Source organism: Nomia melanderi, chromosome 4 (assembly GCF_051020985.1).
Source record: "Nomia melanderi isolate GNS246 chromosome 4, iyNomMela1, whole genome shotgun sequence".
Taxonomy (NCBI): Eukaryota; Metazoa; Arthropoda; class Insecta; order Hymenoptera; family Halictidae; genus Nomia; species Nomia melanderi.
Genome location: NC_135002.1, coordinates 13,459,181 through 13,486,222, shown reverse-complemented (window position 1 = coordinate 13,486,222; position 27,042 = coordinate 13,459,181). Strand labels below are relative to the sequence as shown.

Genomic DNA, 27,042 nt, shown 5'->3' with positions numbered 1-27,042 from the left:
TTTCTAGCCAGATGCTTGGTTCCACCCCGTACTCCATTCGTTCCAAGAATACCTGTGCAAACATGTTAATGGTAATTTGCCACGTGCCGATGATCCACGTTATTGACAAAACACAGACATGTCCCAGCAAGTGCAAGATTATCACCGGGTACCATTATCCGATGTGCTCCGATTCTCACTGCAGTGCGGTGTATTAAATATGTCAACGCGCATTATCAGTGCACATTTCATGTTCAAATGGAATATTAACACGTTTAGTCCCTTGCCGAATATTGTACATAGAAGTGAAAATAAATCTACTATTAATACCAACACTGCTTATCAACACGCTCGTGACCACGTCAATGGCCGACAAGTATTATCAAAATAGTAAGGATAAGACTACAAAATAAAATATATTTACACAACCATGTTATTGACTAAGAAATAAAGATTCTATGAAGAAAATATTACTGTTTTTAAAAATATTAATAATTAATACTAAATATTAAGTTTAATAAGAAATATCAAATATTAATTGTAAAACTTAATATTGTTTGTAATCGATTAATTGTTAAAAACGTATATTCACAAAAATATCAGTATTTTGATAGCTAAAACAATATTGTATCAAATATAGCAATGCAACAGCTATGAAACCGTGGTAAAAACTTGTAAATTTGATATTTACTGAATTTATCTCTATGAATTTATCTCTGCTACCTAGTATATTCTATTTAAATCGATTACTGTTAAGAAAAAACAGTAGCAAAACGATAAATAAAAGATAAGTAGAGAGTTTAGCGTGAGCAACGGAGCACACGGGTGTGTTAGTCTCCCGAGGCATCAGTGAGACAGCATCTCTGTTTCTCAATTCCCTCTTTCTTTTCTTTTCCTTCTTTTTTTTTGGAAATACCAGGTACCTCCGAGGTCTCTTCGATGTAGGTGATATTGGTCTTGACGCCGAGCGGCCATATAACATGTAGCTGATCTTTGTTCAGCTGTAGCAAGAATACGATCAGAACGAACAACGCATTGAACATAAAAAACGCAAATACGCTCTTGTTCCGCAGCTCGATCAAGTCGCTGGCAATGCGAGCCTGTTGTGGGCCAAGCGAGAAGAAACAGAACAGAAACAAACAGATTAGAAAATATGTTGAAATATACGCTCCGTCCATTCGGTCGTTGATCCTTGAACTCCTTACGGGGATATCCTCTCCGAAATCATAGGCTCGGACCGCTTTTACCATCTAAATCATTCGAACGCAGTGGAAGAGAAGAGTAAAGTGCAAAACAATTGAAACACTGTAATTTTCCTCTTAAAACGTTTGGCCTCCTTTGATCTTTCGATTATTTTTTTCGAAACACGGAAAAACGTTTGCGCGTCGTCGTATTCGTAGAAATTTTAATAAATACGTTAAATTGTTTGATAAAAATAAATACGTTAAATTAAATTAAATACATTCCGTTTGTTTACGTTGGAAGTTTATGAGCATTTTAAGTGTTTTGCTGGAAACATTGAATACGGTCGTCGAAAGTCCTGTCGACAGTGTGATTCAGGGGATGACGTTTAAAGAGTAGGATAACGCGTCATGGACAGAGCGGTCTTTACCTCCTGAGAATTTTCGTCATAGCTGATGTTCGTCTTGATGCCGAATGGCCACTTCACGTGCAACAAGTCTTTGTTTAATTGCAGCAGAAACACGATCAGTACGAAGAGGGCATTCAGCATAAAAAACGCGAACACGCTCTGGTCACGTAGATCCTTTAAATCTTTGGCGATTCGTTCCTGGTGTAAGCAGCATTGGTCGATTATTCTTCTACCTCGTTATATTAGCCGGTATACTTTTCCCCTTTTCAATTTCTAACCATTTCATATTATCACGACAAACATTTTCTGCTATGATCAAATATTTTGTATCTTGAAATACTTTGCCAGAAATGATTTAATTTGGCAATTAGAAAACGTGAAAACTGAGAAGAATAAGGCGAACAATTCATTTTCAATTCGATTTAACTAATTGGGGATAATCACTGAATAGGTCGAAATATAGTTTCGAAGTTGACGATCCGAATCTGAGAACTAGTTTGCTAACAATTTACGACATCTATGAAACATTATTTAATTAAACATTGAATATTATTAAACGGGTAATACTAGGGAAATAGAAATACGTTGATATTTTTGATTTTTCTTGCATATGAATCGTTTCATTTAATACGCGACTAATTTAAAATTGTAAAAAGATAGAATTACTACTTCTTTAAGATCTACGAAAGAAGCTGCCTTTACGAAACCAATTTTAAAATAAAAAATTTTTAATTGAAGCTACAGGCTAAAAAATGTTACTAATATAAAACAATGCATTTGAAAAAAGTCAAATACTAATTTGCATAATTTCAGACTGTACAAAAAAAACTGATTTTAAATAATTGTTATATGGATATTAATTATAGAAATTTAATGGAAACAAGTTTGAGCAAAGGGTATACCTTTTCCGCTTTGTCTTCGTCGATAGGATACAGATACTTCTCCAGGAGATCCTTCCAGAATTGTTCTTCCTGGAGAGACAATACGTCAATTTCACCCTTTTTCAATCCGTCGTCGCTCAGCCAGTACGGCCGGCTAGGGAAATGGCTCTCTCGGTTTCCTTCCGTATTCTGACTAGTCACAGTTTCAGTATCGCTTTGGCATTCTTGATCTTCCCCAGGATCCTCGGTGACGACACGGAGGTGGGGATCAGCAGTCCGTGAACCCACTGATGAAGCTCGCCTTCGGCTATTTGCCTGTCCATGTGGATCCACAGCTCTACCAAATGAATGAAATGAAAGGAAATGGAAAAGGGCTTATACAATGGCATCCAGTAAATTCAAAAAAATTTATCACATATACCTATGAATTATAAGAAAAATGTTACATTGGTTAATTTAAAGAATATAATGTCCCCTCAATGATCACTTAAGTATATCAGTCTAGAAATAAATGAAACTGAAATCCTATATTTTAAATGTCCAAAGTTAGTTCTAATATTGTCGTGTAAAACAATTATTTGATGCATTAAAACCTTCGAAGACTTAGAAGTATAACTACTACTTAGACTTAGAAAAATAATTATTGCAGCTAAAGAGGAGAAAAATTTATACTCAGTTATGTACTCTTTGTAATTCATAAAATTCATTCGCCGAGAAGGTATAAATTAAATAAATGTAACTAATCATTTGTAAAAATTTCTTTCTCTGTAATTTAAAATCATTTTATAGTGGCTTGAAAATAGAGAAACCCAATCTCTTCATTTATCTCAATCGGCAAAATAAATTCCACGGGCAAACTGTGGTTGATGAGACAGGCGTAACGACAAAAGAAGGGATGGAGCTAGAGGATCGTTCATTTCGTCCCAAACGTGCTGATAGGCTCATCAGTGAAATTGCCTAATCCGGCGAATACCTCTAGATTTCACGGTAGAACTAAACTTTACCTTAGGGACAGAAATGTTCGGTAGGAAAGAGAAAAATTATTCGGAGGTAACATTAAGAATTAGCAACGATATTCAAGAAATATCTAACAGTACGTTTGCTAATGACTGTCAAATAATTCATTAAATTTGAAATTTTAATAAGGATATCAAATAAAGAGGAGAAAATTCTGTAGATGCAATGCAAAAAAAGTACTTAACTTGAACTGTGATAAAATATGTTTAACAATTTAATTAATAGGACTTTAGTAAATATTTAATACAATTATCCTTTTTAAAACTCTTTTAAAAATCTAAAATTGGGATTAAACAAAAATTGAAATCAGCGAACCTCTCGATGACTTCCAATCGTTTTCCAAGCCCTTCCAATGATTCTGCAATGGTGACCAACTGTTGTTTTTCATTCGATGTTTGGCCGTGTGTGCAAAACATGCATTTAAATAGTCCCGCTAAAGAGATCTCTATCGATCCTTCTTCATCATCGTTTGAACCGACGCCATTTTGTAGAAATCCTAATAAGGATTTTTGTTTTGCTTTCCGTTTCGCTTCTTCAGCCTCCTTTTTCTCTTGTTCAAGTTCCTATTGATTTAACAAAGAAATTATGAAACTATGCTGCAATTATATAAAAAGTTTCAGGTACTTTCTACCCCCAAGTGCGAAGCTCTTGTTGTTAGAAAGCTGTGAAGACGACACTCATATTTTACATGCTATTAACTTATCAAGAGTGCTCTTATTAAAAGTATCTATGAACAATTCACTATTTGTTTACTGTTACTAAGATTCATTAATATTATTCATAATTCTACCCTATCATTGTACGCCATCATTACTAACTAACTACGAAAAAGTATACTGGATATATAGAATTTAAAAGTAGTCTAATATTATTGAATAAACAGTGAATTACTTATTGATACTATTAACAATTCGCTATTTATTGTAATTAAAATTCGGTGAATAAATATAAATATACACGTTAGAAAACTGTATATTACATGATTATTGATCCTATCCCTTGAAATACTGAACATAATCATCTAATACTATATGTGGAAATTTTAAATGAATCTTTGATGCTTCTTTTGAACGTATAAATACGGAAACATGCTACGCATGAAATCAATGAATCAGAAAAATGATAAAGTTCAAATTTCAGTATTAAATTTCGTATAATGTATAAACACGTAAACATTGAAATAAAGTAATTCTGTCCCTTAATTCACGTAAGACATTTCATCTTGTTAGTTACAAAAATACCATCGATTTTATTAGAAAATAATCCATTTATAACGAGAAATATTGTCGAGGAGAAAAGATTAAATCTTCAACGGAAATTTTCGAGTAATTATTCCAAAACACAGAATCAATAATAACCAAAATAAAATATGAAGAATGGCTGATTTGGTTAATCAAGCAATTAATTACCGCAGTTTCCGTCTTCGCCATTCTCGTGCCCCACGTGATGTCGTTCAAATTACTAATGGAGTATATAATGAGCAGCATGTACATTGAGGGCAGTGTTATGATGTATATCAAACTGCATGTGAAACAATATAGTTCCGCAGGGTGTAGTAATGCAGATATGAATAACTGGCTCAACATCAATATTAGAAACAACGCAGTGGGAGAAAACACCGTGCCATCCTGGATCACGTTTATCGCGATCCCGACAAAAACAGTGATCATTACCATGCTGTAGAACCCGGTTAATAATCCTGCCACGAATACCTGTTACACCGTCGTCATTATTAGAACTTTTACGATTTAACACGTTGACTGCCACGGCAGTCACCGATAACCGAAGCTTCCAAATTCCGTGGAAACAATTGCAATTAAAAACGTGAAGTCTATTAACTCTGCGGATAAAACTATAATCCGCATTATATAATATATAATTAGAAAGAAAAATGGATCTTCGTAATGATATTAATCTAAGAAATTAATGTAGTTCTCATTATGTCCCGAGCTTTTATACCATAAATACGTCGTATTTATATATTGCGTTAGTTTAAATAAAAACTGATTTATTATTCTACTGTAAAACCAATAATGTTGAATGAAAATATTTAACAACATAAGTAACTAGATAATAGGCTATCGTAGGAACTCTGGTACTAGATTATTAATAATTAATTCTAACGTTGTTCTTCTGTGACACAAAGGGATAAGTAATATTATAATGAACGATTAAAAGTTCCGTGGCATTCAACGTGTTGATGTTATTGATTGGTTTGGAAATAATAACATATCGAGGACTATAGATCACTCGTTAAAATAAATGATCCCACGGACTAGTAGTTTTGTTCTATTTCAAAGTGACAGATAAAGCTATAAATTCATTAGAATATTGAACTATTACGGTTGAAAGAGTACCATTTATTATTTAATAAAAAAATAATATTTATTTGTTTCTGTATACTTATCTAACTTTATTAAAAAGAAATCAAAGTTGGATAGTTAAATTTATTAATATAAATTTCAAACATGTTTTTGATTGTCCCAAATTTTTGGGACCTTCTCTATATATTAATAATAATATGTAAAATAAATTTATAGCTATAATCTGTAGAACACTGATTATTATGTAAAAATATCCTCGATATATCACTCCATATAATATTTTTGTTACAAAGAAAGCAAAATGTACATTTGCAGACGAAGAAACAGAATCCTGATATGCTCAAAAATCTGATGTGTTAATGGACTTAAAACATGCAGTACATTTTCAATTTCCCTCCTCAAGTAACCATGATCCTAGTAAATAACAAATTTTCTTTCTCCCGAAAATTCATTCAATTCATTTCCATCGTTCATGACACTAACGCACGCTAAATAAATAACAAAAATACATTCTTTATATTACTTTCATTTTTTAAATTTAAGATAAATAAATTATAGTATAGATAGATAATCTATAGATAATGAAAGAAAATGTACAATATTTCATAATTAAAAAAATATTGTATACTTTAAAAAAGCTTTCATTAATAAAATTATAATGTGCAGACAAACAGTCTATAGATAATGAAGGAGAACATGTGATATCTCAGATTTTAAAAAGTATTATTCTCCATTTCCAAAAAATAAAAGAAGTATTTAAAAAACCACACTATTTATGACCCAATACCACCGAGTCGTCTTAATTACACCTTAATCCGTAGGTTACCCAACGAAGTTCACCAATTAAACAGAATTTCCATAAATGATAGCGAAGCGAAGCAAAAACCAAGGGTAGGAAAAGTTATCACGAACGAACCATTGCAAACAAACAAACAAACCTTTTTCGTCTTTTTCACTTGAACCTCACGGGTGCCCCACGAGACGACGTTCAAATTGATAATCGAGTAGAGGATAAGGAGAAGATACATCGAAGGAATTGAGAGTAGGTAAATAATGCCGGGCACGACACACCAAAATTCTTGCGGATGCAAACAGGCTGCTATAAAGAACGAACTGGATAATGATATCAAGAATATGGCCGACGGTGATCCGATACCGTCCTCTCCGAGCTGGAGAGCAGTACCCACGATCACGGCCATCATTATCATCGCGTACCCTGTAGACAATATTTGTGCGCACAGAAGCTGAAAGACAATGACATCGCACATAGTATCACAAGACGAAACACGAATACGAATAAAATCGTTCGGATCGACTTACCTGAATGCTTGCCTTACACGTGAAACATACGAGCATAAAGAGGAGGATGGGGATGATATTATAGTAGAAGCTGGTCCAGTTATCGATCTTGAAGGCAGCCACGAAGGCACCCACCAACATGAGGAAAATCGTGCCTGGTCCCAAAATTGTGCCGCCTGTGACCAAGAAGGAAATTTAACGTTTCGAAGAGATATATTTGAAGGTCTTAATGGTACTTTTTTATGTAAATTAAAGCTAAGTAAAACGGTACATGTAAATTAGACTTGAAAATGAATTACGAAATTATCTTTCCGTGAGAGTAGCAGAGGGGAAGTTTTCATAAGAAAAAAATGTATTGGTAGTGAAATTTGAAGAATTGTTTTAGGAGATTAGTTTCGAATTTTTTACTTGTATTGTTTAATAAGTAAGATTCTGGTGGATAATCGAATAAGGAAACGCAGAGAAATTGGAGGATATAGACGAATACATAATCAATATTCCATTTACCCATGAGCAGAATTTGGTAAGAAATATAGGGAAGAGAAATGTTATCGTTAATTTTAATCGTTCGTTTTGCGTCCATCAGAAGATCCATGATATTGGCTATAGTAGAAGGCACCCATCGCCGACGCTGATTGTAGAACTCGTTGAACCCTTCGGGCGCGTGAGTGTAAGCATCGCTGGCCGCAGAATACTCGACCTTTAATGTTCATTGAGAAATAGTGAAACCTTATGCGATATAAATTCGTAAAGAAAAATTTCGTTTGCACGAAAGAAACAATTTTTTAGTATTATTATCCATCTTTTGCGTCTGGTTAATCCTCTTTAAAAAACAACAACAATTTATTTGCATTTGATTGCAAAAACTATTTAAAAATTGATTGTAAACGGTATTCGCTTGGAGTATGGCTTTAATATCTCCACAGATCATTTTCATTCGGTTACTTTTATCGATCTTCGATTTCTTCTGAGAAGTGAATCAAACATATTTACGTTACTTTAACGATACTTCCTCCTTTTTATTGGTTGCTCTTAATCTCATTGTAAATACTCCTTGGAGCTTGTAACGTCTTTCAAAGTACTTACTCTGTAACCTCGTTGCAGCAGTAACGTACAAAGCCATCGATCCTCCCCTTGATCGTATTGAACATAATGTCTTGCCTCTTCGGATCTGGTGGTGTACTTCTTCATCACGTTATCATCCATCAGAGCTTTCCCTCTGAAGAGCGAGAAGCAACCAGGGCTACAAAGCACACAACCGATCATGTGTTCGGTCGCCTTTTGCAGCCAATGACCAATAGCGTATTCGAACATCTGATACCACACCATAGGACCTTACAAAATAAACAGAAAAAAAGAATAATAAATTTTGAAATATATAAGTTTTTCACTAATAACATAATAGTGTAGTAAATGTTACGAGGCAGTAAAGAAAAATACATTTAACATTAGAAATATTAAATAAATGATTTCTCCTTCATATTTCGATTGTGTATCATTGATATACAACAACATATAATTTTCAAACGTATCATTATGAAGAAGCAAATGCTTTTTAACAAAGATATTTCAGTTTCAAAATTTAGTTATCATAGTTTATTCCCGTTCAGAGTAGTCTCCAAAATTTTTTAAAAATATTTAAAATGTTCCTTTAAAGCTAGACTGAGTCCTGTAAATCCTCGAAGCTACGTGGACTTCTGTTAAGCCCGATTCGAAAGAAGTTCTTCTATTTATGGCTTCACTGAGTTTATTGCCTCCCTCTATCGTCCTCGTTAATTGTAAAGTATCTATTGATGTTTCTGTTTTTTTCTTCGCAAGACTAACCTGAACCGACCGGATGAATACGACCGCAGGCTGCGCCGAGGTTTTTATTCTTCTTCATCAAATCCACGAGCAGCTTCACGGCAGCTGGCTGGAAGTCGATATCACCGTCGAGAGTTAGCAAATAAGTATTCTCCGCGATCACTTCTTTGCGATCCACGCTGATTGGTAACTCCATCAATCGGTGTCCGAGCAAGTAATACATGTACATGACCTGAAAAATGAAAACATTCAGGTTGAGACATGCTGGTCGTCTCAGAACATTTTCAGAAATAAAATAATTCCTTGTGTTTCGGCTTAAGAATCGATGCATTCGTAGTAAAATATTTCTAATCGCACAAAGGCACTTGTATGTTGCAATTTCTCAATCAACCAGTTAACTGCGTTTGACGAGTATACACGCCATTTTAAAAATCTAAATGGTGCTTACTTTCTTAACGATCAACTATTCATTTGTTTAGACAAACATGTAATTCTTTTTCGTTCCGCTTCAGTATTTCGTTAGAATATATTATCAGCGCATTTGGCTTGCGCTTAACGAGTATACACTTCATTATTTGATTTTATTGCGCACACGATAAGAAACTTTTTAAACTAAATTCCGCACTTAACAGGTTAAATTTACCTAGGATATTAAATAGTGCATTTAATAATTATTTGAATAATAACACTGTCGCTGAAACTTTCTACACCGTAGAATAAAAATAAAATTATTGCTCCTATACCTGTTTAATTTACTGCTAACATGGTTCAAAACGATTCTCTATTCCTTCGTTCTTTTTTCCAAATAAAACTATCAGCAAAAGTGTTGAACTTTTATTCAACTTCTAAGCCACGAAGTAGTTCATCATCTTGTGAATTTTCATACCTATCCAAGGTCTATGTATTCACGAACATGTGCCAAATTTCACGAAGTCATGAAGTTTCTTCGCCTGTTGAAATAAAGAAATAAGAAATGTCTCACCTGGCTCCAACGTTTCCTGTGACGAATTTTGCTCTTGTCTTTCAAATGAGCGATCATCTTCGTTTTCCCGGGAAGCGTCCAAACGAGACGTCCGCCGTAAGGGGTTGGATATTTCTTCGGTGCTCTGACGTGCATCCTCGTCTGATGAACGTCCGACGCAGCCTCGTCCAAAGTTCCCACTAGCAACTTAACGAACCTGTTCACCTGCGACTCGTTCTCATTGTGATCCGCCAACTCGAATGCGTCGTCGAAAAATATGTGCGCTGAAGAGAAAAATTAATTCACGTCACATACACGTACAAAAATATTCTTTGTTTTCGAACGAACGAAAAAACAGATGTCATCGTACAGTTTCACATTGATGAACCCTGATACGCAAAAGACTTGCAATCCGAAGAAAATTATGTGACGTTGTTATTAAATAAAGTAAGTCGGGAAGAAATAGCTTACTGTTTAAAAGAATTTTCACATCATAAATACCATTAACACAGCACGAGAAAAATATATTTGTGAAAGTAAATACATATAAAGTTAAGTAGGCCTCTGTGCAAGATACAGTATACCACTAAAAACAATTGAAAATATAGATTGAATCACAATTCTCGTTCAATTAAAGAATTTTTCCTTAATATATAATGCTACAATAAAATATGCTCACGGAAATGTTCGATCCAATTAAAATTAAATTTATGTCAATGTCTTCTTTGATACTGCGAAAATATGTGTCTCGCCTAAGAAATATTCAATGTTTTTTTTTTTACATAATTGCTGTTTCATTGTTCCCTTGAAATAAAAGTATACATGTTATTTGAAGAATATGGGCAACTCACTTTCGAATTCATAGTAGTCCGGATCAACAACCTTCAAATATTTTTGGGCTACGCGTCTGGCACATTGATCCTCGTCCAAACGCAAAATACTCTTCAAGAACTCCATCATTTCTTCCTTGTTCTCATGCCACATTGTCGCGCAGGCATAGATTCTAGTTACGTGATCGCTGCTTTTTACAGCCGACGGGGGTGTAGTTGTGCCGTCCGTTTGCTCGTATATGGTCTCGTAATCTCCATCTCCTTTTTCCTTCTCTATCTCAGCTAGATCCTACTCGGAAAGACACAATTTACGTTTTTGTATATACGAACGCGCATTACCCGAACAATCGCTATCATACGCCGACTTATCTCCGGCAAATGTAATTTCGTATTTAATTTTCCACGATTCGAATGAAGTTTTCGCTTCGGAACCTTTCCCACGCATCATATTTCTTTTAGAAGACTAGTATATTTATTTGCAATCGAAATTAACACTAATAAAATAGTGCTAAATAGTGATTATTCTTAGTGGAAACAAAAACAAAAAGAAAGATAAATTTTACTTTAAATAATAAAAGTTAAACAAATATAAAAACTGTATTCTCCATTTTATCTTTCGCTACCAATTTTTATACTAACAAATAAGAATGAAGAAAATTTCTAACACATATAAAATTATACAGTGAAAGTGTTTTTATAGAAAAATAGCTTAGGCTTAACGTACAACGACGATGGATCTAAATTGAACGTAATTTTAATACAACAGTATTCCACTTGTACCATGAAATTCTTCATTCTTTAGATATCATTTCAATGTATAAATTCCGGTAAATTTGAAATAATCATGGTTTCCATTTTCAAACAATGAAATCTATGTACCTCAACTTTCACTTCCGGCTGATCATCCCGTTTCCTATTCAGACCCATCGACTGATCGATCAACAGGGAGTCGTACATGGGCACGACGAAGAGCTTCTCCGTGGCAGCCAGACGTTCGCATTTCGGTGTCCACACGTGCAGGGTGATCCATGTTTGTGACAGCAGCCAAAGCAGCCATACCCAGGCGTATTGCTTCGACACAAAATCATTGAGGAAATACAAAGGCGGCGACTCGTAGAAAAGGTAATCCGGTATCGTGCCGTGGAAGATGCAAGGGTCGCCGTTCCTCAAGCCGCAGGCAGCGATCAACAATGAGATCGACACCGGTATCGTCAGGTTAACAGGAAACGCGTAACTGAACCCTTGTATCAAGATCTTGCAAGCGAATTTCCCTAGAGATTGTAAAATAATCTTGTAACGGTGTGTTCATTTTTATATATAAATCATCGTAATCATTTTTGTGTATAAATTCAGTAACACGTTGGCTATTACAATTATCGCCGATGATAGGAGCTTCCGAATAACTTGAGAACAATTGTAATAAGGAAATTGATGTCAAATAAAAATATTTAGCAGCACAAGTAGCTAAATAATAGTGTAACATGAGTACTTTGATAGCAAATCATTAATAATTATTTTTAATATCATTTGCCTTTCTTATAAAAAAAATAAGTATTATTACGGAAAATGTTTGAAATTCTCGTAACATTTTCTTCTATAAAGATATAGGGATGTTATGCTACTCTCACACTAAAAAGAGAGAGATTTATGAGACACGAATAAAAACATATGATCTAGTTTAATTAGAAAATATAACTAAACTGATAAATAAATTTTTTCTCTACGATAAGTATCTAGGATTTTCATATTCTTATACCGTAGTTGTTTTTACGTCGTGGAGTTAATTTTGAGAATATTATGCATGTTTAACAAGCTGCTTAATAATATGTTATACGATTTAGATATATTTACCGAAAATATAAGCGAAGTAAGCGCCAAATATTTGTAACAGTAACACATAGATTGGAGTGTTCGCATCAGCTGGTATTTGGATCTTTTCACCAATTTCGATTACGTCCGCAATGTCCGTGATCCGATTGGATGAATCCAGTCGTACTTCCGATACAGAGATCTGATGGTTCCCGAAAGCGCTGCTTAGCATCGTGAACAAATGACCCACGGTCTCGCCTTTCATATGTAGTATCAATAGAGTGCTGATAAGGAAAGCCATGATCTTCCAAACGGACATGAACATGTAGGTAAAGTATCGAGTGAGTCTCATTTCCTTTTTCACCCTTCCTAGCGACCGAACAAATCCTGAAAAGAATGGTACAATTTACAGTAACTGATCACCGTTAAGACCTCGCCAGTTAACAAAAACGGGGAACGAATATTCTTGAAATTATAAATAAACAAAATATCCTAAGAACAGAAGACGTATTCTAGCTTTCATTCTTTTGAAATTGATGTTTTTTTTGCACTTTTTATAATTTTCTAGAGCTGCATTGTATTATGAAAATATCAATATTAATAGTAGAATCATCTGCAAGAAGATTCCTAAATATATTTAATTTAATGTTTAATTTTATTTCAGATGTTTGTCCTTCAAGCATTCAACCGTAGTATTTTATAATAGAAAACGTACGCGCATCACAACGTTTTGCCTTATTTCCACAAAAGTAAGTCCCTAATGAAACTAGCGCGACGTCGCAAGGAAAAACTGAGCTACTGGAGGGAAAGAATGGAAATAAACGTCTAAAATCTTTCAGAGTAATTTATAGTACTTTCAACGTTCAGTTCCTCCGAACTTATTGAAGTTTGGAATTGTATAGGTTCCGGAAAAATAATAGTTCCATAACTTCTTTACGACTTCTTTCCCCGACATGAGCGTTCGCTTAGGCGTTTTATCAACGGTCCAGCAGACAATAGTTACGTTTTCACGATCATTTTTATCGATACAATATTACTTACCGATAGGACTTTGCATGGAAACATAATTTTCCCACCATCCGCAGGAGACCAGGAACAATGCCGGCGCTATGAGCCACAAAGATGGTCGGGAACTATCCAATAATGGCCAAAGGAAAAAACTTGTTCCTTGAGCAGCCAACGCTGCGATATCGATCAGCACCAGGACAAATCTCTTCGACTCGTCTTTGTTTTTGTTGCGAGAGAGAAGCCCTGTATAAGAACCGAATTTATAGCTTAATGCTATACCCTAATCGTGATACGATGATCGTGTTCAATTTTCTTCATTTATATGAATCGCTACTTTGTTTTAAATTTGAAATTTACTTTCTCTAAATTCATTCTAATTTGACAAAATGTTAAGTAGTTGTAATGAATAAACGTAAGAAAATGATTTATTTGTTGATAAATAAACATGTGATTTGTTTTCGAATAAATGATTTTAATTTAATCAGCATAAAGTCATGTATACTCCTTCATGATGTGTTTTTAATTATTCTTAGATTTACAATGACTATGTACCGGTATAGCTAGAATAAATACCGAAACAATACAATAACCCTTCTTCTATAACCTATTTTCTGCGTGAGCATAACAATGTCCGGAATATGCACGTGGGCGTCATTCATTTTGGAATTCATTTTTCTGGTTAATTAAGTTTTGCATAATACAAATTATTTTGTTTTATTTCCGCCCTACACCAAAGGTGCCTCGAGAGTAAATTCTTCCTCCAGAATGTTGAACTGTAATAATTTCTTTTTCTAGACAATTATAAGCAATGAAATAATTAAATCGAGCATGGTTATAAAAGAAATCATAGAACAAAGGATTAATACAAACTACACTATCCATTAACCTATCACGAATAATCATTTTTTAACAACTATTCAGTCTTCAGTATAGAAAGCTAAATTCTACATCGAACTCTGAAATGCCAGAAAAAAAGAAACCCACGTTCCGATCTTCTATTACTTGAATAATTAAATTATCCGTGTACTTCGTGTTCCAAATATAAAAGTCTAATCTCAAAATAATGACGTCCATCCTGAAAGGGTTAAACGCGCGTTACTATTACCATTCTTCATTTGACATACATTTCATTTCCGCCATTTGCGGAATAAGTTATTCCCGACGATAGCGCGATTTGAGATAAGTGACGAAGCGACTAATGTTTTAATTATCAACGAGTAGCCATGCCTTACCTAGCAGTCCGGGTACGAAGCACACACAGTTCGTCAGCATCGCACCTTTGACGACGTCCAAATCGGGTAACACTGCCATAAACATTAAAGCCAGGCCAACCACGTGAAAGGTCTCCATGAGAAAAACGAGGAGGAAATGCGAGGCCGGTGGTTTCTTCCACGACTTGAAGATGCATATCCGAATGCTGCGGATCAAAGTGCCGAACTCCGGCACCGCGAACGCTATTATGATGCACCAGATCCACGCTATCCTCTCCTCCTCCGGTAACGACACTACGAATTGCTTGTCCCGGCCTGTTCATGAAAACAGCAAATCGATCTTTCATAGGTTACTTTGCTAAGCGTGAAAACCAATATTGTTTTTCATTAAAAATTAGTGTTACTAATTTTATATGTTACATATTAAACGTATGTTTTAGCCGTTTAAGATTGAGCATTTTTCTAGAACCGACGGTCGAATGGTCGATATAATGCCAACCTGTTTTCACGTGTACTTTCTCTCGTTTGCTTCCACCATGAAGCACACGCGTTCACGGCAAAAGTACTTCATCGTAACTATGTTACGAGCGCGATCCATTTTTAACGTTACACTACAGGGGTTTGAATAGTTCGTTTTAAGTATAGGAAATATATAATGCAATGCTGTCCGATTCGCGCGTGAAATCTCTTGTACGTCTCAAACTTATGTCTCGATTGTACTACAAAATTGTTGATAATTCATAAGTGGAGCGCGGTTTAACTTTCCAACAGATGTTACGGATTCATTATAAAGTTTCTCTTTCTGTAAAATGAGCGATTCGAGTATGTTTACTAAGCAAGTTACGCGAAACGTCTTCCTGTGGCGTGTTTTATCGTTCTTTTTCTGTTTACTTAATTATACTTTTTTATTATTTCATCTGTATTAGATGTTTTCGATGAAACGTTTGTTTTCTCCTTTTACCTACCTTTTACTTTGCTAGCTGAATCTATTTATTGTTGTAATGCAAGTAGACTGACAATTGTATTTTAAGTGTTTCATCTGAACGGTACACGAATGTTTGGATTATTGGATGTTGAGTTATTATCAGATTAGTAGATAGTTATGTGCTGTACATGAAGCTATTAACCTTTTGCGGTCGAATGTCGCTGTAATAACGACTTCGACTGTCACATCTAAAATCGTTAACTGCGAATGAATAATTCAATTATTTAAATAATAGAAGAATAATAAAAAATAATTTTCTTTTGTTCTGATCTTCAAGATATCGATACACAATTTAATCTTTTATGAAAAGAGCTTTTAAAGATTTAAAAAATTCTCGTCCGCGAAGGGTTAATATTTACTTAAAGAAATATTAGCTTCATAGTATATTAATGTATACTTCATAGTAAAAAATTCCATCAACAACTCACCTAATTGCCTATTGCAGTAACCAATCGCTCTGTCAGATCTGAGCTGCGACGTCATGAATAAAATTGTTCCTTTGGCAACTGCACCGCTACCTAGCACTATCACAAATACGAAGAGGTAAACAATGACTTTCGTGATCTGTACCGTCGCCTCGAGGCATCTTTGATTCGCCATCGAACCGGAATCGATTTTAGGTGGTGGATTCCGGAACACGTCCCATCCTTTTGTTTCCACCACGGTTCTTTGACTGTAAATGAACAATTCAAGTCGGAGTACGAGATTTGAAATAATACTTTAATTACGTGATATTCAATTAAAGATTATTCCCGTGAGATTGCAATCCATTCCAAAACAACATTATTAAACAATAGTTTAATATAAAGATATTTTAATTAATTATTCCAAAGAATGATACTTTCAATTGAATGTTAAACCCAGTGGTATGAAAGTAAAAAATACAATTTACAACTTGATTCGTGTGAGCCAAGTTACATTGAACTTCTATTAGATGCTAATCGAAGAAGATATCATCACCTTTGTCATCTACCTCAACAATACTCGTATTAATTAACCTTTCAAAAATTACGACAAAATGAATTCAACTGAAAGAGAACACGACGAATTTCTTAAGCAGTTATCTGGAAACTACATTTCTGTTTAATCATACAATTTAAATAAATTATTATTATTAAATATTACGATGTGCGAGAAACCACGACGTAATATGTAATCGTTCGCAGATAAAAATTTGGATTATTCAAAAAAAAGAATGGTACAGGTATAGCTATAGCTTATAGATTCAAATAATGCTTGCGACTTATTGTGGAATGCAAGTGTGTTTGCGCGTTACAAAGAGCGACCACAACTTTTGCCTTTCTTATTTGAAAACGGCAAACAGCCGCTCAATGTTTGCGAATTCCAAAGTTTCTTTACAAGAATACTAACCTGTCGCCATAATCCTGAGTCAAAGGGGTACTCTCGCCATCCGAGAAATCGTCGGCACCACCAACCGTTCCACCTCCTGGTAGCATCCCATTTTGTGGTTGATTTTTCGACATTCTGCCCAATTAAAAGTTACCAAACAATTATTTAAATATTTATTTGTTTCGCGGTAAAAAAAATATTGTACAAATACAATACAAATTCACATTCTTATCTACCAATAAAGAAACGAAAAGAGAAAACAGAAAATTACCATTAGCGCCAATAATCTTATTAGTTAAAATCGAAAGTATATTCTATATTGAATTTACATCAAACGTTTTATCCTATTTGATTTACGTTTATCAGCTTTCAGTGAGTTATTATTCATATCCGACCAATATAGATATTTTCAAATAACGAATACTAATAAATGGAAATAACGAAAATAGGTAATGAACGCTTCATTGCGAGTGCATAAATAACTAAGGACACAGTTATTAGATAAAATACCTTAATGCTGTAACATGCAATAAAACCGAATTTCTAAAACCATGGTGAAGTGGAACGAATTCGTTCCATCGGCCATGCGATTAAGGAGAAAGTTAGGTAACGCGAAGAGAACGTGATCGCGAACATATGGCGGTGAAACAATCGAAACAAGAACCGTTTCTACGCGAGATGGACGAATTACCGCATTTCTCCGCGATCGACGGTGACGTTGCTAAACGGGCGTAAAACTGTTCTGCTCGAAATCAACTTCACCGGTGAGCCGAACGCAGCGGATCGGTCGGCGATCAGCTTTCTACATTTGTCACTGATTATGCCTGGCCGCGCGACTGGTTTCCGTAGGATAACTACCATCGTCCTTTTCGTCGAAAAAATTTACGTCGCCCGGTCGTCAGTTGCACCATTGCTTGCGAAATCTGCTCGTTAAATTAATTACTGATTCATCGGAACTGGCACGAACGGCCGGCCACGGCAGCAAAACGAGTTGCCTTCAAACAATTTCACACTCGCGTGTGGGTAGCTCTGAAATTGCCTAGAATTTTAATGCTTCAGATAATTCGGCTTACGTAACTGCATTTTCCTGTATTATCACTTTCGATTCACATTCAATTCCTATACACCTATAATCTCAAACCAAAGCTTCACAGTATAATACTCCTACATTCAAAAGCAAACGAAAATTACCAACAACCGCAATCAGGCACAAACCTTCATCATTTTAGCTCCCAAAATCTATGCAACCATTACGTATTACCATACTGCGCAGTTCTATATTCCTGTCAAGACAAAGACTAAACTAAACACGGAATCAGCCTGCCTTCGTTGAGCCGTGTCAAAATCGCAGTACCGTAGTTGACCTATGCACGCGTCCAGTAATCAAACATCCTCGATCGAAAATCAAGTAGTCCCCGCGACGATTGACAAATCTACCTACCCTGCCACCCTTGGTGTTTAATTAGCAGAACCCTGCCAGAAGGTAGCAGCTATTAAAAGGAGAAGTAGGGCAGAATGCGGTGAGGGGAGAGACGGGGGCGGTAGGAGACGGAGGCGTGTATCTTTGTTCGTGGAGGTCTGGGCTTTCTGGTTCCTGGACACTGAAAGTGAAAGGGAACGAACAGTGAAAGATAACGTAGCAAGGACGTCCACTGCAACTCGCCGTGTCGGTTGCTGCCCTCGAGGCACGTCACGGATTCGTTCGTGCCGGGTTCACCCCCTCGCTCGCCGACACCTCCTCCTCCTCCACCTCTTCGTCCTCCTCTCGCGGTACAGCGCCGCTCCCTCCCTCTTGCCTTACCCTCCTTTGTCTCCAGTACACGATGTTTTCCACGAGTTTCAGGGTTACTGATCAGACTACGGTAATGAATTCAAACGTTTCGTCCAAGGGCTCCCTGCCAGGTTCCTCCGTGTTCCTTTTTTCACCCGGCCGAGGAATTCAGCGGTAAACGCCGCGCACCGTCGGGCCAATGTCGATCACCGAACAACCAAACCAGATTCTAGAGATTCCACCGGTTTCTTTCTTCCTACCTCTGTTCCCTTCTATCCTGCTCGCGAAGGATAACGCCTCCTCCTTTCCTTCGATACGGTTTCTTGGCCGTTTCTTTGGACCGGCCGGACTTCGCTCAAGGCACTCCCGGAATTAGTTTTTGCACGATTTAAATGCGGCGAACGGTGTATTCTTACGCAATTTCATTCAATATCTTGCTTTGGAGCATCGTTTCATACGACGTTTAGAGTAATAGGTTTATTTCGGTTTTCAGTCTCTGTGTGAACGATTATGATGATTGTAAGATGTATTTGCTTTTTGTGTAACTGCGCAGTTTATGGTTGTGGATAATGGTAAGTGATGTGGTAATCATTTATTTTTTATGTATTTTGTATGTATGTAGTTGACGTATCATGTACACGCGTGTTCGTTTATAATCATTCATTTCATTCATAATGTCGTTTTTCTTAGATTTCTCTTTTTATCATGTTCACTCGTGGCGATAAGAATCTTTCTATCATTGATTACAGGATATTGTTATAGAACTAGGACAAATTGTATTTCAATTTTTCTTGCTCGAGAATTTTCATTTATCCTTATTGTATTTATTTAATTCTTCTCGTCGATTGTTTGCGATTTCATCAGTTGCAATTCCATTGACAATTAATTTTCCATCAATTTCGTCGCGAGTGAAAAAACTGTGCTGCGGTTAATATTGAATTCGCGTGCTCGAATAATCACGTCGTTACACAACGTATAAAATCGAGCCACTACGCTCCGGTTCACATTCACTTCTTCGTTTTCCCGACTTAGAAAATAGAAACTGTCGAGTTTCCGTGTGAAGCAGCTCTCTCGCTACGCGACGACGACATTTCTTCAGCGTGGCGAACGCGCCACCATCACGGATACAAAGAAATCGATTTTGGCTGACTGGAGACAAGTAGTTTGAATAGAACTGCAAACAACACTTGTGCATCGAAAAACACACTATGAATACGTGTTACTGGACTCATTGCAACCTTCTCATATTGAACAACTTTCTTGTACATTTCTATAGAATGTACAGGAATTCTTGTAAAAAATATTGTTATATTGTTTGCTATTTAGAATTTAAAATGGAAACCATTTTTCATTGACTATCTATCGACACATTTGTTGCATTCATTTTGTTTCCATTGAAAAATACTTAACATTAAACGTACCGCGACCGGTTTTAGAATTTGATTCGAAATTCTGCATTTCCTTTGTTCCATTTAACTTTATATCAGTTTTTATATTGCCCAATTAATCAGCTTTCAATTTTTCTTTCCTTTTCTTTCTGTTTGCACTGAGAAAAACTTATCGTTTAATTTGTTTACCTTATTTTATAAACAGTTATTTGACTGGTTACGGTAAGAATGGGTATATATAAAGTTCTTATACATTTAGAGTTAAAATATATGAAATACTTACTGTATGCTTGAAATAATTCACATTTGCGCATTATCGTTTTATGATAGTAAATCGTGTATTATATACTTGAAACTCTAGGCTCATTTAGAATTTTCAGTTATCAGAATTATGTCAAATGTAATATCAAACTTTTAATTTTAAAGATATCAACATAGAAACGCAAATATGGAACGCAATAAAATAATTCTACCCCTTACTCTGTACAAGATTTCTCTTGATGCTAGTTGCAAATAATACTTTCAATATTCCATCAGAAAATAACGAATATTTCCAATGAAGAACACTGTCAAGTGAAAATGGTTATATTTTACCATTTTATAATGATCTCCCGATTCGTTTCCAATACCGAAGCGCCAAGTGATCGTCCTTGGCGCGGCGGAGCATTGTCACGACTCTCGCGGAAGATTCGTAAAAATACAAGGAAAACGTTTACACCGAGGCGTATCAAGCCCCGAATGGTCCATTCTTTTCCTGTTTTATTTCGATCATAAGCGACACTCGCATGCATAAACGTCACCGGCACAGCTGCAGAATACCTTCGTCCCGCGCGGTTCACCGTTTGCATGTTTCTACTCCCTAGGCTACCACATTTCGTCGTCTTAAGGCCGTTGTCCTATGAGTCATTGTCCACCATGGAATTACTTGCCCACCTCTCTATATTTTAACCCTTTCGCGGTTCAGCGTACCTGGCTTGTTTCGCGTTTACTTATCTGCTTGACATATTTAACGAGGAATTCAGTCGGCGTGCATTTCACGGCGTTCGGATTTTTCGCCCAGCGGATAAGGAAACGTAAAGTACATATGCGTGGTACACCGCCGCAATGGCGGATGAAAGCGACGATGTAATATAAATAATGTGTTATGAGTTACAAACTAAAATGGTGGAACCCTGAAATCTATTATCGATAGAGGCAAACAGGATAAGTAACTTTTGACAATAACACCAAATGACGAAACGTGAAAGTTATTTACAAATAAATTTATATCGCATAATGTGTGCAAATATTTGCATCGGGTTAAATTACTTTGGAATAATTATTGAACGATTTGTAATATGATTTCCGTGTAATCAAATGTGTTATAACGTCGTGCTTTCAACGGATTACGCACGCATATTCGTGTAAGATTTTAAATTTCCAATTACCGGTAAAACTAATATGGAGAACAAATATTTATGCTATATGCATAGGTAGATGTAATATTTACATTTTCCAATACAGAAGCGTTTATTCCATTTCTCGGCAGTTCTGATAATTCCGTTTCCTTTTCTAAGAAGTTATTAATTATATTTACTGCTATTTTATTTTATTTACAACAGAAATTGATATGAATTTTTTGTTCATCGTCTAGATATATTTATAATGCAACTGAATTGTATCAACATCGGGCAACTATTCACATTTGAATCGAATAAAATAATATTATAATTGTATATTGTATATAAAATACTAACATTAATCGCTAACGGAAAGAATACTTTATAAAAGTATATCGGTGTCACTGACGAATTTAGAAGTCTGATCAGAAAAGTAGGATAGACCGTACGTAACAGTTTTCACCGATTTCACGGCATAATATCACAAATATTTCGTTCCCATTAAATTCCGTCGACCAAACTTTTTCCTCGTCGTTCTTATTTCACCTTATTTCGCCAGTAACTTTCCACATTTATTAGTTCTAACTTCGATAATCATCCACGGCGTTGTAAGGAATTTCATATCGCTGCACGGTACGTTGATTCATTTAACAATCATTTCTTCAGTGGCAATTAATTATCAAGATACGATTGCCTGGAGATACGTATTTTTCTAGATCTGGATTGTCATCTGACATCTCTTGGAATTTCAATGTTACTGCACGAAGCCGCGAGAACCTCTTGATTATTCGGCAGAGTGAGATAACGGTACCGCTTCCTTGTAGCAGTGACACCGATGACAGTGATTTAAATGTCGCGCTACACCTACCTATCAGCCGAACCCGTACAATAGCGTTGTGCGAGAATATACGCCGTGAGACACGATTGATATTATTTTCTCTAAACTATTTATCGTATCTTAACCCCCTGCCGTATGATTTCTTTCTCAACTACGATCGATGCAACTGCTTTGTCATAATCAGTAAACGCATCGGTATTTTATATAAAACTATTTTTACCGTAACCAGTCAAATAATTTGTTATAAAACAAAGGTTAAGAAGTTAAACGATATGTTTTTCTTAGTGGAAACACGAAAGAAAGGGAAGAGAAAAATTGAAAAACCGATTAATCGGACGATATAAGAATTGAAATAAAGTTAAATGGTCGAAAGAAAATGCAGAATTCTAATTGAAACTTTAGTCAGTACGTTTAGCGTTTAATTTATTGAAAAAAAGAAAAAAATTCTGAGCACATTGTATGCCTACGTTTGATCTAAAATATAACAATTGGTAACAGAAGAATAATATTTAATTTGAATTCACAAGAATTGAATAATATTTATGTCATTTAAATTTTGCTTGTATTCTTCACCACGATTCTGACACGTTATTATAAGACAAAGGATTAAGTATCATCACTATACTGCGAATTTTTATGTATTTATGCAAAATTTCAAAGTACAGAATTGCATAAAATACACATGATATGAAAAAATTTGTAAAACATACAGTCTATATTTTTTTTTGTAACGCTTTTTAAGAAAAATGATTTTCTATTGCAACTCTACTTTTATAGTTACACTTCGAAAAATTCGAAACTGAATAAAGATCCGCAATCTAGTTATGGCGCTGTCTTTATAATCTCTGTGAAACGAATTCCATTGACATCATTCCATTAATCTCAAGCTTATCGCGTCAAATCAAGATCGTAACTTTTAATGCACCTATGCAAACATATTTCGTAATAATACAATTAAATAGTTTTCTAACATTTCACCCTTGAAGTCATGACTATCCTCAATTTGTAATAGAGATTATCCCCATTCGAACCCAAGTAACAAATAAAAGTCGAAATACTGCGAGAAAACACCAATACGGTAAACGATAAAAGAATAAAATAATACGAAAAGCAAATACGTTATTGGCCAGACGATATGAAGCAAATAAATGTATAAACATTACTCAAATATATTCGAAAAGCCCGGTTGTCAAAATGTTAAGCAGCAGTCTAGTACTCGTGACAAGTGACCCGTCATTAAAAACGTGTACAGGGGCCTTGAACAAAAACGACCGTCTCGTTCAATACACCCTACGTATCCATTCAACCGTCGTCGTTAAAGTTTTCGTGTCTAGTAAATCACTCGGGGTGCGCATAAGCCTGGGTTCCCAGCGTTAGGCGTCGAAGGCTTACCAGAAAATTATCGTCCGGCACGCAAGAACTGAACGCGAAACTAAACGCACCAACCCTTAGCTCTATCTTGCGAACGTTTGAAAAAATATCAGATCAATCTACAAGCTCTTTCGTATTTGTCGAAAATTTCTGAAATTTTGAAACAATGCGAGCAAAACACATTTAATTTTTTTAACCCTTCAGTCATGCGCTATGCGAAATCCACGTTTGATTTACTCCGTCTATTTCGATGGGGGACGTGGATAAAATTTTTTAAATTCAATTTTTGAAACATTATAATGTTGGTTTGTCTGTGGAATTATATTTTGAAGTGCAATACACTTAAAACTAAAACTACCAAACGAGTCAAAACGACCCACTCCTGATTTCTTCTTTTTGTAATTATTGAAAAGATAACAGATGTTCTTCTGAGAATTTATTAAAGAAATTGATTTACCAATACATAAAGTTTCCATAGAAAAATTTGAAAAAGTGAATGTAACTGCTCGGTGGTTTTAGTGTTAAAAATATTTTCAATAAAATTGCGGTACGAAATTCAACAGTAAATATTGTACAATGTATCAGCGCATGGAACATTGAAATAAAACAGTTCCATCCTTTTATTCATACAATATACATCTTCATCTGAATTGCAAAAAGTATTATCAATGTTTCATCAGAAAATAATGAATATTTATTGAAATAAATATTCTCGAGTGCAAAGGGTTAATTTCTTGATTCGATCGGTACAAAAGGGGTCCTGTTACGATGCAAAAACGAGTCATGCGCGATCCAAGCAAGACCAAACTTATGGATCCGATCTGATAGATCGCGTACCAGCTCCGGTGGCGGATCCGCGAGGAATTTTAGCCGCGGCGTGCGTGCGTGTGCAAAGATGAATCACAGCGAAGAAAAGGGAGACAGTTTCGCGGGAGAGAACACACCGGGGCTGGGGAGAAAGGAATGACCTTGCCATGGAGGATATTTCGAATCGATTCGAAACGAGGATCGCGCTTCATACAAAGCGACGTACGGCCGCGATTAACCGGTTTCGAGCTGAGGCATCGGTTACTTCTGCACAAATGAACAATTTTTCCTGTGGTCCGGCGTTTCCTCGTTCATGCTAGTCGCCGCTAATGGGTTACCGTGTCTCGCAAGTGCGTGATTCCCACGCGCACTGATTCACTGGACTCTGTCATCTTCGGTCGTTCTCATAACGGACGCGCGGAATGCCGTGGCAGGTATTCGCGAAAAAAAAGATACACGACGGAAGGGAAAAGTAAACCACGAAGATGACGTGCAGTTTCGGAAGAGGATTCCCGCTCTTGCTATTGCAACCAGCCTGCGGAACTTCGCGCGTTCGCAGCGTGCGAAAGTGTTCGGAGGATCGATACGACGCGAATTTCGAGGATACCTTGGGCAATTGTTTTATTATAGGAGTGATTCGATAGGATACGTGTGGAACTAGGTCCAAGTAGATAGGTTTTATTGGTTTTAAGTTTGGCTTTGAATTAATTAATATTAGGTTTAGGGAAAGTTATTGTATAGTTTATTCTATCGTTCTTAGGAGACTACGTGTTTGTTTATATGGATCGTCGAAATTCGAGTTTTAAGAATAGAGAATTATAATGCGTATTCGCATAATTGTATCAATCAGAATCAACTTAAATTGTTACCAAATATTGCTTAGAAAATTCAATATCTGAATTGACGAGTTCCGTAAATTTAATAAGGAATTGTGTAAGTTTAAACAGTTAGATGGTATCATGTATCGAATACGAGATGGAAATGAAATTAATAATGGTAATATTTTGCGGTGAAATTATCAATGGTAATAATACATGTATACAGTAGAGAATATTTACTAGAATAAACAAGCAAAATTGGAATTTATAAATAAATAAGGAAGAGATCGAAACAGTCATTGAAATTCGATATTGATGTATTTCCAGTTTGCGTTACGGCGAAACGACGATAGAAATTGCGTTACGTGTACAGGAGGTATGTATATGTATTACAACCTGTTGAAATTAATAGGCAGGGATATATCAGATTTCATTGAAATAATTCGACCTACACACGCAGTAAGCGCGTGTATCTGTGAATTGATTACCTGAGATCTATTCCCGTCATTGTAGTTTAAATGGTGAAAAGTGAAAAATCACTTTCAATCGGAGAGAAGACTTCCCTCGTCGAACATAAATGAATTTAAAATGATTATCGCAGTAATTTCCCGTTTATGATGCAGATATACACTTCCGTGACAACTGAGTTGTAACAAGTAACTAATCCTAGATATCTGTGATTATAAACATTCGATAGAAGAGACTTCTTTGATTTCTTATCTGATATGACGAAGGCTCCTTGGAATAGATAATGCCGATAAAATCTATCACAATTATTTCTAAAAATGCAGGTCAACGTCTATCCTTAAGGTCCATGAAGAAGTAATGAGGAATACATGATTTCTGTTAGAATAATGAACTCATGGTAAAGAAAGGTTTATCCGACTAATCACAACCAAAATATGAGATTTCATAGATCTCGCAAGATTTATGAAACAATAATGACAAAGATTTACCCATTATTGACTTTTACGTATCCAAGAAGCATATTTCTATGACTTCATTGAAAGATAACGCTTATTGTTAAAGATAGCAAAAGCTGTCGTTTAAACTAAAAGGCTTATTCACCCAGAGATAAATTCCTTCGATTAGATCGAACTGCAATTCATAAAATGAGTATCATTGTAAAATTCTTAAATTATATTAAATAATTCTTGCACACTCAGAGGTTCCAAAATAAATGCATCGCGTATCATGTCACATTGCATGTACAGTTCTACTCCAAATGAATTAAAAATAATCTTAAAGTGACATAAATTATTTTTAATATCACCTCAAATTAATTCAAGTAATATAAAGCTTCCGTTGCATTAATAAACGATTGTTTTAAATCGAAAGAAACAGAAACTAGCAGAAATAGGGCAATTCGTCCAAGGAAAAGGAATAAAATATATAGTACACATAGTCGAAGTGACACAGTAAATCACTTTCTTCTGGCCAAGTTACGCAATACACGGATTACGAGAGGCTCAGTAATAATCGTAAATTATATCAACATTCCCCGCAATTAGCCGGGTAAAGAAAGGAAAAGCAAAGGGGGATGACCGGCAACAGGAGTAAGAAGAAAAGATAAATAAACCCGCTTGGGTAACGACGATGACGTCCTATAAATATCTAATTCC

The 27,042-nt window shown here is 35.6% G+C and overlaps 1 protein-coding gene across 7 annotated transcripts in view; it reads right to left on the bottom strand.

Moving 5' to 3' along the window:
* The window catches only part of kkv (hyaluronan synthase-like protein kkv), a 34,834-nt gene that overhangs the window by 5,799 nt on the left and 1,993 nt on the right, over positions 1-27,042 (bottom strand). The window contains exons 1-17 of one of the 7 annotated variants that reach the window (XM_031973407.2): positions 25,909-26,081; positions 17,070-17,183; positions 16,127-16,371; positions 14,735-15,028; positions 13,536-13,745; positions 12,537-12,881; positions 11,565-11,956; positions 10,707-10,974; positions 9,877-10,139; positions 8,916-9,126; positions 8,178-8,425; positions 7,599-7,791; positions 7,113-7,267; positions 6,731-7,036; positions 3,784-4,031; positions 2,473-2,788; positions 1,592-1,768 (exon numbers count right to left, since the gene is read on the bottom strand). In XM_031973407.2, coding sequence (XP_031829267.1) covers positions 1,592-1,768; positions 2,473-2,788; positions 3,784-4,031; positions 6,731-7,036; positions 7,113-7,267; positions 7,599-7,791; positions 8,178-8,425; positions 8,916-9,126; positions 9,877-10,139; positions 10,707-10,974; positions 11,565-11,956; positions 12,537-12,881; positions 13,536-13,745; positions 14,735-15,028; positions 16,127-16,371; positions 17,070-17,183; positions 25,909-25,928 — 4,005 coding nt within the window. In that variant the 5' untranslated portion in view covers positions 25,929-26,081. Of the gene's footprint in view, positions 1-902; positions 1,080-1,591; positions 1,769-2,472; positions 2,789-3,783; positions 4,032-4,877; positions 5,181-6,730; positions 7,037-7,112; positions 7,268-7,598; positions 7,792-8,177; positions 8,426-8,915; positions 9,127-9,876; positions 10,140-10,706; positions 10,975-11,564; positions 11,957-12,536; positions 12,882-13,535; positions 13,746-14,734; positions 15,029-16,126; positions 16,372-17,069; positions 17,184-25,908; positions 26,082-27,042 lie in introns of those variants that run through there. The other 6 variants (XM_031973408.2, XM_031973409.2, XM_076366456.1 and 3 more) reach the window with 6 other exon arrangements.